The 15,344-nt window shown below is 41.4% G+C and overlaps 1 protein-coding gene across 8 annotated transcripts in view; it reads left to right on the top strand.

Moving 5' to 3' along the window:
* Positions 1-15,344, top strand: part of arnt2 (aryl-hydrocarbon receptor nuclear translocator 2) — a 454,524-nt gene that overhangs the window by 37,738 nt on the left and 401,442 nt on the right. For 7 of the 8 annotated variants that reach the window (XM_072564841.1, XM_072564840.1, XM_072564847.1 and 4 more), the window contains exon 2: positions 4,311-4,358. In XM_072564841.1, the coding sequence (XP_072420942.1) occupies positions 4,311-4,358 (48 nt within the window). Of the gene's footprint in view, positions 1-4,310; positions 4,359-13,578; positions 13,616-15,344 lie in introns of all 8 variants that reach the window. The other variant, XM_072564845.1, reaches the window with a different exon arrangement.

Below are 15,344 nucleotides of genomic sequence, written 5' to 3'. Positions count from 1 at the left end.
AGATGGTCAAGAGCATCAAGCTCTTAGGAGAGATGATCGCCAACAATCTGACCCACATTAATGCAACGATCAAGAAAAAACAACAATGCCGTTACCTCCTCAGAACGCTAAGGAAATTTGGCATGTCCATAAAGACTGCGAACAATTTTTACAGATGCTTTGTAGAAAGTATTCTATCTGGGTCCATCATGGCCTGGTATGGTAACTGTTCTGGATTAGTGGTGCTGGAAGAGCACAGCAGTTCAGGCAGCATCCGAGGAGCAGCGAAATCAATGTTTTGGGCAAAAGCCCTTCATCAGGAATAAAGGCAGTGCACCTGAAGCGTGGAGAGATAAGCTAGAGGAGAGTGGGGGTGGGGAGAAAGTAGCGTAGAGTACAATAGGTGAGTGGGGAGGGGATGAAGGTGATAGGTCAGAGAGGAGAGGGTGGAGTGGATAGGTGGAAAAGAAGATAGGCAGGACAAGTCATGGGACAGTGCTGAGCTGGAAGTTTGGAACTGGGGTGAGGTGGGGGAAGGGGAAATGAGGAAACTGTTGAAGTCCACATTGACGCCCTGGGGTTGAAGTGTTCTGAGGCAGAAGATGAGGTGTTCTTCCTCCAGGCGTCCGGTGGTGAGGGAGGCCCAGGACCTCCATGTCCTCAGCAGAGTGGGAGGGGGGAGTTGAAATGTTGGGCCACAGGGCAGTGTGGTTGATTGGTGCGAGTGTCCCGGAGATGTTCCCTAAAGTGCTCTGCTAGGAGGTGCCCAGTCTCCCGATGCGGTCTCCTCTCCATTGGGGAGCAACAGATACAATAAATGATATTAGTGGATGTGCAAGTAAAACTTTTGGATGTGGAAGGCTCCTTTAGGACCTTGGATAGAGGTGAGGGAGGAGGTGTGGGCGCAGGTTTTACAGTTCCTGCAGTGGCAGGGGAAAGTGCCAGGATGGGAGGGTGGATTGTAGAGGGCCTTGGACCTGACCAGGTAGTCACGGAGGGAACGGTCTTTGCGGAAGGCGGAAAGGGGTGGGGAGGGAAATATATCCTTGGTGGTGGGGTCTTGTTGGAGGTGGCGGAAATGTCGGTGATTTGGTTTATGCGAAGGTTGGTAGGGTGGAAGGTGAGCATCACGGGCGTTCTGTCCTTGTTACGGTTGGAGGGGTGGGGTCTGAGGGCGGAGGTGCGGGATGTGGACGAGATGCGTTGGAGGGCATCTTTAACCATGTGGGAAGGGAAATTGTGGTCTCTAAAGAAGGAGGCCATCTGGTGTGTTCTGTGGTGGAACTGGTCCTCCTGGGAGCAGATGCGGCGGAGGCGGAGGAATTGGGAATACGGGATGGCATTTTTGCAGCAGATAGGGTGGGAAGAGGTATAATCCAGGTAGCTGTGGGAGTCGGTGGGTTTGTAAAAAATGTCAGTGTCAAGTCGGTCATCATTAATGGAGATGGAGAGGTCCAGGAAGGGGAGGAAGGTGTCAGAGATGGTCCAGGTAAATTTAAGGTCAGGGTGGAATGTGTTGGGGAAGTGTCTGGACTTGTCCTACCAGCCTATCTTCTTTTCTACCTATCCACTCCACCCTCTCCTCTCTGACCTATCACCTTCATCCCCTCCCCCACTCACCCATTGTACTCTATGCTACTTTCTCCCCACCCCCACCCTCCTCTCGCCTATCTCTCCACGCTTCAGGCTCACTGCCTTTATTCCTGATGAAGGGCTTTTGCCCTAAACATCGATTTCGAAGCTCCTTGGATGCTGCCTGAACTGCTGTGCTCTTCCAGCACCACTAATCCAAAATCTGGTTTCCGGCATCTGCAGTCATTGTTTTTACCTCCATGGTAACTGTTCCGCGTAGAACCATAAGAAACTGCAAGAGTTGTGAACACAGCCAAGTCCATCTCACAAACCAGCCTTCCATCCATTGACTCCATCTATACTTCTTGCTGCCTCGGAAAGGCAGCCAACTTAATCAAAGATTCCTCCCACCCCTGTTATAGAGTCTTTCAACCTCTTCTGTCAGGCAGAAGATACAGAAGCTTAAAGACACGCAACAACAGATTCAAGAACAGCTTCTTCTCTACTGTCATTAGACTTCTGAATGCACCTTGCAAATTTTGAATTTAATGTTGACCACGCTCATTGTGCACTTTCTCTGGTACCATAACATTGTATTCCTCACTCTGTTCTTTTACGCTATGTACTTTGTATGGTAAGATCCGCCTGTACTGCATGCAAAATAAAACTTTTCACTATCTAGATATATGTAGTAACCATAATAAATCAAATCAAAAATTGACTAGAAACATATTGGGATCCAGGTACTTTAATTGCAGGAGCAGGGCAGAGCTGTGAATTCTACAGTGGATTCAACTCTCCTTCTGATTTCAAAAAACCTATCCACCATCTACAGATCATAAGTCAGCAGTATGATAGAATGCATTAGATGAGTGCAGCTCCAAAACTCTTATGAAACTTAACATTCAAAATAAAGCAACCTGCACTGCAAACATTCGGTCGCTCTACCAATTGCAGTGTTATGCAACACTTACAAGAAGCAGCTAATCACCAAAGCTGCTTTGGTGCCTTCCAATCGTATGATCTGTTACTATGTAGGAAAGCAAGGGAGCAGGTCACTAGGAACAGCATCACGTGCAAGTTTTTCTTCAAGCCATAAAGCTTGAAACCCACACAGACATGGGGAGAACATGCAAACTCAACATACAGTCGCCTGAAGCCAGAATCCAATATACCAGATAGGTGATTCCAGTCCTGGAATATGCTAGCTCTGTCTGGGATCCTTATAGGGCAAGAGATGCAAAGACAATTGAAGTCATCCAAAGATGACTTGTGGGCGGCATGGTGGCACAGTAGTTAGCACTGCTGCCTCACAGCGCCAGAGACCCGGGTTCAATTCCCGCCTCAGGCGACTGACTGTGTGGAGTTTGCACGTTCTCCCCGTGTCTGCGTGGGTTTCCTCCGGGTGCTCCGGTTTCCTCCCACAGTCACAAAAATGTGCAGGCCAGGTGAATTGGCCATGCTAAATTGCCCGTAGCGTTAAGTAAGGGGTAAATGTAGGGGTATGCGTGGGTTGCGCTTCGACGGGTCGGTGTGGACTTGTTGGGCCGAAAGGCCTGTTTCCACACTGTAATGTACTGTAATCTAATCTAATATAATCTAATCTAAACTTGCTGCGGGGTTCTGCATGAATCACTATGGGAAATACTCAAGTGTCACATCCCGTGATTGAATATTTGGAATGGGAAACACTACAGTAAAGGAGGAAGACAACTGGATTCTTCATGTTACTTAAAGGCTGTGGTGAATTGACAGAAGAAAGTACTTGGTGTCCTTCAGCAATGTCATAATACAAAGTAGTCATCTGCACAAACTGCAAAGACCACCGCTTTTCAAGACAGCGGATTGATAATCTTCTTACAAGGACAAATCCAAATTGAAACCAGCTGCCAAAGAAAATAGTCTCCGCCATATTACTTGAAACCTTTATGGCCTGCCTCTAGATTATTTCAATTTAAAAATTTCATTTCAGGATTACAATTTTGGCAGGTCATACCTGCTATCTATAGGAACTTTGGCAGAATGTGGATATTTATCTGTGATGCTGACGCAACTAAAGCAAGACCATAGACTACAGTGGCTCAAAAGGTTGGTTCATCACCAAATTCTTAAGGGCAGTTTTGTCTGTGGTGTCCACTTTCCATGAACAAATTGCAAAACTTACAAATGTCACATGCGTGCTCAATGGCTACAAAAATCACACTCATGTAAAACATATTTCTATTTGCATTTATTTAGAGTTTTGACATTTCTCAGTTCAAGATATGTTATGTTCGCTGAAATATGCGTTTCAAATTGAGAACATTAAGCCTGGCATGACTGAAATTGCACAGTGAGAAATGGTAACAATAGTATAAAATGGCAATTTTTTTACCACTTCATTCATTGGATGAAGGTGTTGCTGGCTAGGCAGCATTTATTGCCCATCCCTAATTACCCAGAGGGCAGTTAAGAGTCAACCACGTTGTTGTGGGTCTGGGGTCACATGTAATGCTCTTTAGGGAAGGAAACTGCCACCCTTACCTGGTCTGGCCTACATGTGACTCCAGACCCACAACAATGTGGTTGACTTTCAATAATTAGGGATGGGCAGTAAATGCTACCAAGCCAGTGATGCTTTCATCCTGTGAATGAATTAAAAAAAAAGTGTAAAATGGCATTTCTGTTATCTATCCAATACCTGGTGATTAGGTATGTTGCAAGTTTTTGCTTTATTTATTAAAGATCAAAAATGTTGATTAAAATATATTTTTCCTTAGACTGGAATTTGATGATGAAGATGGAGAAGGGCCTAGCAAATTTTCAAGGTAAGTGAATTGAAATTTGGGGCTTTGAAGTATTTTCCATGCATTGACTGATGCTCATTGCTACTTACATTTTGGCCAGTATTACTTTTATTTGTTTTAAAATAGCAAGTTCTGTTTTATATGACATAGCCTCTTTTGTCACAAACACTGAGTCATTTGAATAAAATAAAAGTGTAATGATTGTTAATACATAATGATTTGCCAAACTTTTGGCAATATTCCTCAGCAGCATTTGGGTGGTTAAACTAGCACATTTGTCTATAGTTTGAGCTCCTGAAATGAAATTCCATAATCAAGAAAGTCGAAAGAATCTGCAGCATGGTAAATGATGAAGAAATGATTTAGTAAACCTCAAAGTGGCATCACGTGAAAGACAATGATTACTCTAAATCAGAAGAAATGTGATGACTTAAAAGTTGGGAATGTGGGCTGCTGATGACCCCTAAATTGTCAGATTAGCATTCATTTCTATTTATCCCTCAGTTCCTTTTTTCTGGGGAAGGTCACTTTTTGCCTACCTCATCAATCCTGAAGATGAAAATTTGCACTTGCACAATAAGTGATTCACAGTAGTGGATGATGAGTGAATGCAGGGGAAAAAAAAGGATTGGAATAAAGACAGAAAAAGATTTATGAAAACAGATAGAGAAACCTTGGAGCATGTTGAAAATGGCAATCTTGGTTGTTCTCTTGAGTATTAACAAAAATCTTAATTGATGAACAATAGCAGTTTTCATTTATAGAACATTTGTATCATTCTAAACTGACCCAGGACGACTCAGGAGCAATGTCAAGCAAAATTTGACACTGATGTATAGAACAAAATGTTAGTCTGAGTGGTCAAGGAGGAAAGATTTAAGGAGTGGAGTAGTGCTGTGGAGAGGACGAGAGAGGCAGTCCCAAAGATGCACAGGTATTTGAAAGCATGACTGCCAGTAGTGGAGTGATGAAAACTGAATTACATTAGAGACCAAAATTGGAACAATCCAGAGGCAGTGGAGGGGTGTAGGTCTGGAGACGTTAAGGAGAGGTGAGGTCATGAAGGAACTGAAAAGCAAACGTAAGACTTTTAAAACGCTAGGAGCTGTGTGGATCAGTGAGTGTAGGGGTGAAGGGTGAATGGGGTTGAAAAAAGTGATGCTGGAAAAGCACAGCAGGCCAGGCAGCATTCGAGGAGCAGGAGAATTGACGTTTCGGGCATAAGCCCTTCTTCAGGAAGTGAAGGGTGAATGGGGCATGATTTGAGTTTAGGGGATTGGCCAAGTTTTGGATGAGCTGAAGTTGTAGAAGGTGCAGGGTAGAATCCAGATAAGGAATCAAGCCTTACGGGTAACAAAGACATGGCTGAGAGATTTAGTGGCAGATGAGCAAACAAAGTGGCAGAGGCAGAGATGGGTGATGTTATGGAGGTGGAAATAGATATTCTTGGTGATTGGAAAGTATGTGAAGCTGGAAGCCTAGTTTGAAGTCCAGTAATATGCCAGGGTTACAATCGATGCGGAAAGATAGCCCATGTCAGTCATGAAAGAATGAGCTTGGTTTGCAGACTAAAAACTTAGCTTCCATGCTTCCAATATTTATTTGGTGAAATTTTTTGCTGACCCAGTACAGGATGTCAAGTAAACAGTATGTCATATCCAAGGTATTTGTGCCACAGGGAGTATACGTGGAACTCATGTATGTTCAAATGACATCACCAAAAAGCAACATGTAGATGAGAGAGAGGAGGGAACTAGGGGCACTTCCTTGGAAATCCCACACATACTGGTGTGGAAGCAGGTTAGGTTTATTCCCCTTTTTGTTTCCTTGTAATGATTTTGTTTCCTTGTACAGAATTCCCTGTAATGATTTTCCTTCTTACTTCCACACGGTATTTTCCTGCTACGTGCTTTCCTTCAGCAATATTATAAGATGTAAGAGTAGATGTAGGCCATTTGGCCCATCAAGTCTCCTCCACCGTTCAGTGAGATCATGTCCGATCTGATTGTCCTCAATTCCACTTTTCTACCATATCTCCACAACCTTTGATTTCCCTACTGATTATATCCAAGGCTGACATAGGCAGATTTTTGGTTAATAACTAAGCCTTGAAAGCCCTGTGTGATTTTAAAAAAAATTCTGAAGATTCACTACCTTCTCAGTAGAGAGACAAAAACACCCTTCTCATCTCTGTTTTGAATGAGCAGACCCGTACTCTGATATTATGCCCTCTGGGCCCAAACTGGCCTTTGGAGAAATGACCAGTCTTCATCTACCCTGTCAAGTTCGTAATGAATTTTGTATGTTTCAATAAGGTCTCCTCTCATTCTTCTAAACTCCCAACAAGTCCAGGCCCAACTTACTCAACCTCTGCTCATCATAAAATTCCTCTATACTCTGAATCAAACTAGTGAATCTTATATGGATTGGTCCTATGCCAGTATATCTATCCTTAGATAAGGGAATCAAAACTATTCACAGTATTCCAGGTGTGGTTTGACTAGTGCCTTTTACAGTTTTAGCAAGACCTACCTATTTTTATTCTCTATTCCCTTTAAAATACATGCCAACACCCCATTGGCCTTGCTGCTGAACTTGGATGCTCGTGTTTTATGATTCATGCACAAGGACCCCCAATTCATTGTCATCTCCAGTTCTTGCCTACCCATCTATCTTTGTGCCATCTGCAAACTTGGCTACTGTGCATTCAATTCCCTCATCCAAGTCACTAAGCTGTATTGTAAATAATTTTGGCCCCAGCGATTCTTGAGATATTCCAGTAGTGACAACTTGCCATCCTGAAAATACCCCGTTTATTGCAACTGTCTGTCTTCTATTGGTTAACCATTCTGTATCCATGCTGATATACTACCCCAGCATCACAGACTGCACCACGCATAGTAGCCTTATGCATGGTACCTTATCAAATGCCTTTTGGAGATCCAAAATATTAAGTATGTTGGTTCTGCTTTATCCATTTTGTTTGTTTTTTCCTCTAAGAACTGTAATAAATTTATCTGACATGATTTCTCATTTATGATGTTATGCTGATTCTGATTATATCTTGTTTTATTAATGGTGTGCTACATATCCTTGATAGTCAACTCACATGTTTTCCCAGCAACAGATGCTAAGACAACTTGCTCATTCATTGATTTTTCTTGTCATCCTTTTTTCTGAAAGAGTATTACATTGGCGGTTTTCTAATCTTTGGGATTTTCCCCGAATCTTACAGGACTGTTACAAGATTACGAAGAGTGCATGTACTGTCGCTGTAGCTACTTCCTTTAAAAAAAAGGGATGCAATTAACAAGGTCCGGGGTACTTGCTATTCCTTACCCGGATTAGTTTCCCAATTTTACTTTTGAATAATATTGAGGGAGATGATGGCCTGGTTCTATTATTGCAAGACTGTTAATCCAGTGACCCAGGTAATACTCTGGAGACCTGTATTCAAAACCGTCCACATGATGAAATTTGAATTCAATACAAATCTGAAATTAAGAGTCTACTGATGCCCATGAAGCTGTTGTTGTTTGTTGGAAAAACCCATCTGGTTCACTCATTTCCTTTAGGGAAGGAAACTACCACCATTACCTGGTCTGACCTATATGTGCCTCCATACTTAAAATAATATGGTTTATTTTAACTGTTCTCTGGGCAATAGGGATGTGCAATAAGTAATGGTGTAGCCAGTCATGCCCACATCCCATGAATGAGTAAGAAAAAAATCTCCCCCACCGCTTTTAGCCTCTTGATTGTGTAGTATTTTTAGAATGTTATTAATGTCTTCAACTGTTAAGTATTTATTTATTCAACTTTCTGCCATTTCCTGGTTGCCCAATATTATTTCCCCAGCGTGGTTCTCAAAGGGGCCTGTCATTACTTTGGCCTCTTTTATTTTCCCCTCTTAATACACCTTAAATAAGCTCTTACTATACGTTTCTAGATTATTTGCTAGTTTGTCTTTATTGTTTTTTCCCCCTTTTTATTATTTTTCGATCATCTTTTGTTGGATTATAAAGCTTTCCCATCCCTCTGCTTTAGCACTAAAAATATTGTATGTTTTTTTCTTTCAACTTAATATAATCCTTAAACTTTCTTAGTTAATCATCATTTTATCCATTTCCTAGCGTCCTTCTTTCTTAATGGAATATATTTGTTTTTGAGTCACAAACTATTTTCTAGATCATCTGCCATGGTTTCTCAACTGTGGTTTCTGCTAAACTTCTTTTTTGGTTTGCTCCCACCCCTATCCCTATGTGTATATATATCCTTATTTAAGTTTACCACAGCTGTTTCTGACCCACGTTTCTCTCTAAAGCTAAATTCTACCATTTTATGATCCCTGTTAACCAGGGGATTTCTTATTCTTGATCATTATTAAACCTACTTTATTACATGTAGCCAGATCCAAAATAGCTTGATCATTAGTTGGGTCCGCAACATTTTGTTCCAGAATTTGTCCCTAATACCGTCTAAAGTCTTCCTTATGACTACCTATGCCAATTTTAATTTTGCCAAGAAGATTTAAATTATCCATGATAAGATTACTGCCGTTTTTTACATGACCTCATTACCTCATAGTCTATTCTCAGTTACTGTTAGAAGGCCTCTCGACTACTCCTGCCAGTGTCTTCTCTCCCTTTTTTTAAAACTCTACGCATTTTGATTCTACATCATTGGAACTTGATTATTTTTAGCCATCATACTTATTCGGTCTTGTACGAGCGGAGCTATCCCATTCTTCCTTCCTTCCTGCCTGCCGTTTTGAAAAGTTACATACCCCTGAAAATTTAGTTCTGATCTTTGATATCTTTGGAAATATCTCTTATTGATATCTATTAGTCACTTCCATTAATCTTTACTTATGCCATTAGCTAACTTAGTTTGTGTCAAATGCTATACACATTTAAGTAAAATGGCTTCCATTTTGCCTTTTTATCGATTTTTATTCCCCCTTTGCCCCTATTAGTTGGAGTAATTTTTATGCTTGTATGCTTTGTCCCTCCCTGTCCCAATCTGGGTATCATTATCAGAGCAGTTGCCCTATAATACTGCCAAATCCTTTTGCTTTGTTCACCTAGCTATCTTCCCTTCTGAGGAGGTCCCTATTTAGAACCCTAGTTATTCGATTTGGCTAGACGCCAACCCTAACACAGTTCAGTTAAAGCCTGTCCAACCGAAGCACCTAGGAACGGCATGGTGGCTCAGTGGTTAGCACTGCTGCCTCAGTGCCAGGGTTGCAGGTTCACTTCCAGCTTCGGGCAGCTGTCTGTGTGGGTTTCGCCAGGTGCTCCGGTTTTCTCCCACAGTCCAAAGATGTGCAAGTTGGATGGATGGACTTGCTAAGTTACCTGTAGTGTTCAGGGCTGTGTGGGTTAGGTGTGTTAGCCATGGGAAATGCAGGATTACAGGGTAGGTTAAGGGGATAGGGTCTGGGTGGGATGCTCTTTGGAGGTTTGTTGTGGACTTGTTGGGCCAAATGGCCTATTCACACATTGTGGGGATTCTATATTTCTATACCTCCCTTCTAGCCCAAAACTGATACCTGTGCACCATGATATGAAACCTATTCCTCCCACATCAAGCTTTAAGCCACACGTTTAACTCATTTATTTACCCTGAGTGAGTTTGTCCGTGATTCCGTTGGTATCCTGAATTTATTACCTTTTGAGTTTCTACTTTTAGCTCCTAACTGTTCAAAATTTTTCCAGTCTGATCAATATTTCTGATACTAACAATAATGTTACCAATGACATTTGAAACCATGCAAACTCCATCCCTCATCCTGACAACCATCTGAAGCTGAGCCAGATCATTGACAACCTTGGTATCATATTTGACCTGAAGACTATCTCTAGGATTGTCTAATTCCATGTTCATAATGTTACCTAGCTCCATGGTAGTCTCAGTTCATCTGAAACTCTCACTTCAGCATTTGTTACCACATGACCTGATTTTTTTCCAATGTACTTTAGGTAAGCCTCCCACATGCTACCCTCTGTAAACTTAAGGTATCCCAAGGCTCTGTAACTATTAATTCCCTAACTTGCACCAAGTCCTGTCGCTTCTGTGCTTGGTGACTTACATTGGCTTCTGGTTAAGAATTTAAATTCTTATTCTTATTTGCGAATCCCTCGGTGACCTCACTATATCTATAATCTCGTCTAACCTATCAACTCCTGAAATATTTGTGATCATATCTGTTTTTTTGACTGTCTCTGATTTTCACCCTTCCACTCTGGGTGGTCATGATTTCAGTTTCTTGACCATTCTGCAATTCACACCCAAAACTGTTCCTGGCTTGAACTCCTGTCTTGAACTCTTTCTTTCACTATGATACTTTTTAAAACCTACCATTTTGTTTAAACTTTTAGTGATCTGACCTAAATCTCATGTGACTCAATGTCAAACTTTGCTTTATAGCACTCCTGTGAATTGTTGCGGGTGGTTGCTACTTTTACAAACGCTAAGTAAATGCAAGTCTTAGATTATAATAGAATATGCATTCACTGCATGATGATGTTAAAGGCTTGCACATGAAGGACAGTGGAAGTGGTGGTGTAGTAGTAATGTCAGTGGACTAGTGGTGCAGAGACTCCTATTCTGGGCTATGGCACATAGCACAATCCCACAATAGCAGAGAGTAAATTTGAATTCATTACAATCCTGTTTGAATAGCTGGTCTAATGGTGATCAAGTAACTATTGTCAATTGTCATAAAACACATCTGGTGCACTAATGTCCTTTTTAAAGAAGAAAATCTGTTATTCCCACCTTCTCTGAACTACATGTTACTCCAGACCCAGAACAATGTGGGTGGCTTGTAACTGATCTCTGAAAAGACCTAGAGAGTCAATCAATTCAATGAAGCCACATCCCATCAAGAATAAAGAAAAAAAAAAGAACATTTGATTCCATGACCAAATGCAGCAAGACATAGCCAATATCAGTTTTGGCTGAGAAATGGCAAGCAGCATTCATACCACACCGGTGTCAGGTAATGACCTTCTGCAACAAAACATATCCAGAAACATTCACTCTTTCTATCAGCTGCTCAGTAGCAACAGTGTCTACCATCTACAAAATGCATTGCAGAAATTTACAAAGGCTCCATAGACAACACCTTCCAAACACATAATCACTATCACCTAGTAGCACAAGAGCAGTGGATACCTAAAAACACCACCATCTGTGAGCTTCCCTCCAAGCCACTGACCATCCTCATTTATAATTATAGCACTATTCCTTCAGTGTCACCAGGTCAAAATCCTGGCATTCCCACGCTAATGGCATTGTGGGCCAAGGTCTAGATTAGAGTGGTGCTGGAAAAACACAGCGGTCAGGCAGCATCCGAGGAGCAAGAAAATCAACGTTTCGGGCAAAAGCCCTTCAAAAGGATGCCTACCTTGAAGAAGTTCTCTCCTCTCTACAAGAATGTCAGTGAGTTTCTCTCTCACTGCAACCCCCAGGTCATCTCCTCTGCCCTGAAGCTCTTCAACCATTGTGGGTCAAGAAGGGCACTCCACCACCATCTTCTCAAGGGGCAACTTGAGATGGGCAATAAATGCTGGCCCAGCCTATGATGCCCATGTCCCTTAAGTAAACAAAAAAGGTTTCATTGGAGAAGATGCCAGTAGAAACCTAATGTGCTTCAACAAGATTAACATTATGTAAATCCAAGGATCTGTTCCTACAGTTGTTCTCCAATTACCTTTTCAGTTTTTTTATTATGGATTCGTTCTAGTGGATGTATGGTACATTTGACATATGCATGGATATAGTAAATGAGTAATCCACTTAAATGGATGAGATCTAAATAGAGAATATTTTTCTTCTTTGCCCCCCCATTTGTATTGTTAGCAAATTTGCTCAGTGTTCAGTGAGCAGCTCTGGGAAAACTCTGGGACATGGGTTTGAATTTTTTAACTCTTTCCCCTCTCCTGGCCCCCAAACCTCTTGGAGTGTGCTCAGATATAATGGATGTGCATTAGTAAAATCAGATAGCACTGAAGAGAGCACCATATCAATCCTTACTTGCTTCTACTGGAATTTTACCAATATCAGGGTAGAGTTTGAGGCGGCCTGGCTGTTCTTGGACAAATTTAGGACCTTAAGTGGCCATTTAAGTGACTTCTGCTGGACTTAATAAAATGATGGCAGGGAATGGGGTCTATGCCATATGGTGAGACCTGACAATGGGGTGGTGTGGTCACTAGCCTCCCTTGTGGCCAAAAGCCTCCTGTGAAACTGTAATCCTGCTACTGTTTGTTTCCCCGTTGTGCTTCCAAATGCACCTTCCCCACTGCTTTTATTGGGGCCACTCCCTCCCATTCCTTGTATCAGCCTCCAGTACTGTTGCTCCTGATGAAGGGCTTATGCTCGAAATGTTGATTCTCCTGCTTCTCGGATGCTACCTGATCGGCTGTGCTTTTCCAGTCTTTGACTCGGATCTCCAGCATCTGCAGTCCTCACTTTCTTCTAATGGATAAGCTGCAATCCCAGCTTCCTAAGACCAGTGAACTGGTTGCCATCTGATTGGCTTAAAGGTTTCATAGGCAGGATTCCTCCCACATCAGCATAGAGGTCTTATCCTGAGTAAGTTAGTGGCTTGATGAAGATTCCTGCCATGTGGATCTGGACTCTGTCTTGATTTTTATACTGGAAGTGCTATTGACTTTGCTTTCAACTCTGGCTATAGTTAATAAAGTATAACAGTTCTAATTTTTCTGATTGTAATTAGGTCTGAAATGAAACTATACTACATTATTGTTCTAATTAAAAGTGCTAACTACTTCACGCAGTCAGGGTATTTAAAGCAGTCTTGCATGTTTTTGAATCCGTGGAATTGCTGTAAAGTGGGATGTTTCAATAGTTTTTCCACCATACCATGTACTGGTTTCTGGATCAACAAGCAATTTGCTTCCAGCTCTTTCCATATCTTGCTAAATAGTTCATCAGAAGGATCACATAAGCAACCCTGATTATATGTTTTAAAAATGTTTAGATTAATTTAGTTCAACAGATTACATTTTATTTTTCTATGCCCTTTGTAACCATAATGTGACTGTGTATTGATTATATATCTTTCCATCGTGGCATTGATCAGAGGTTGGTTTCTAATTCTAAGAATTAGATAGTTGAACGTATTATTTTGTGTCATTTTTATTCTTACTAATATTCAATATACATTTTGGTTTTGGTTCATTTTGAGTTGATTACCTTTTTGTTTCTCTAGGTATGCAGATCCCCGATGATAAAGAAAAATGTACAAGGTAGGAGTAACTCTGATGGGTTTAGCAACGAGACAAATCAAGTCGTTTCATCCTCTGCCCACAAAGCCGACTTACTGTCTCTAGTGTATAGAGTTGATTTTGTTTCCAAGTTATATGACCTCAGTGCTGATGACCAGGAAAACTAGACAGGTAGGGACGAGCAAAAAGCAGCCAAAACAATGCTATCATCTGCTTTTAAATCTTGTTGGAGTCAACAATGTTAATAAATAAAAATGTAGCAATTATTTTTACATGGAAAGTAACGATAACTTATATTAATTGGAAAGATAGGTGCAGTAACCGTTGTAGAATTTTCTAAATCATACAGCATTAGCAATTGCAAGCTACAAATGTAATAATTATATGAATTGAATTACCTTTGATATACCAATTACCAATGGAACCTGATTAATGTTCCTTTAAAGAGTAAAGATGTATGGTACCATTTTTGTTTCTGAAAATATTATAGCTTGAAGAATTTAGATAGGTAGTCTGACTTGTTGGCTGAGTTTGGTGTTGAATCAGACCTTTTGGAAGACGCAGTGACATTTTTCATAAGGTATGATAGTATTTATTGTTATTTTATTTGATGTGTAACATCTTGGTTAAAACACAGACAACAGCAGAACTCCAGAGGTGAAGTGAGAGTGACTGGACTGCTCTTGGCAACAAGGCAACACACAACTGTGCATGGCATTAAGGAGCCTTGGCAAAAGAGAAGTCAATGGGAATCGGGAGCTTTGGGGGAAGCCTTCATTAGTCGGAGTTATACTTAGCACAAATGAATATGGTGGGTGTTGCCGGTTGTCAATCATCTCAGCTCCAGAACATCACTGCAGTACTTCTTCAGAATAGTAGCCATGTCTAATTGTCTTCAGCTGATTCTTCACTGACCACCTCTCCATCAACATGGACCAAATTATGTATGTTTGTTAGTGATTATACAATACTCGGCACTGTTTGCAACTCCTCAGGTGCTGAAGCAGTCTGTGTTCTTGTGCAGCAAGTCCTGGATAATGTAAGCCTTGGGCTGATAAGTGGCAAGTAACATTTACATCACACAAGTGCCAAGGCACTAATCATCTACAACTTGAGAGAATCCAACTATCGCATCTTTATGTTTAATGGCATTACCATGGCTGAATGTTTCAGTATTAACTTTTTAAAAAATTCTGTTGTGGGACATGAGTATCACTGGCTGGCTAGCATTTATTACCTGCCCTGGATACCCTTGAGAATGGGATGATGGGCTGCCTTCTTGAACTATTACAGTCTATGTGCTGTTAGGGAGAGAATTCCCAGAATTTTGACCCAGTGACAGTGAAGGAACGGTGATCTATTTCCGAGTCCTGATGGAAAGTTCTAACCTAAAAATGTTGACTCACCTGTTCCTCAGATGCTGCTTGACCTGCTGTGCTTTTTCCAGCTCCACACTTTATCGACTCTGACTTTCCAGCATATGCAGGATGGTGAGTGGCTTGGAGAGGAACTTGAAGGTGATGGTGTTCCTATGTATATGCTACCCTTGTCCTTTCAACACCTGGAAGGTGCTGCCTAAGCAATTTCTGCAGTGCATCTTGTATAAAGTATACACTGCTGCTACTGAGCGTCAGTGGTGGAGGGAGTGGATGCTTGTGGATGTGGTGCCAATCAAGTGGGCTGCTTTGTTCTGAATGGTGTCAAGATATTTGAGTGTTTTTGGAGCTGAACTCGTCTAGGCAACTCGTCT

Source organism: Chiloscyllium punctatum, chromosome 48, assembly GCF_047496795.1.
Source record: "Chiloscyllium punctatum isolate Juve2018m chromosome 48, sChiPun1.3, whole genome shotgun sequence".
Taxonomy (NCBI): domain Eukaryota; kingdom Metazoa; phylum Chordata; class Chondrichthyes; order Orectolobiformes; family Hemiscylliidae; genus Chiloscyllium; species Chiloscyllium punctatum.
Note: the sequence above shows the minus strand (reverse complement) of the source record. Positions and strands in the feature narration are given on the sequence as shown.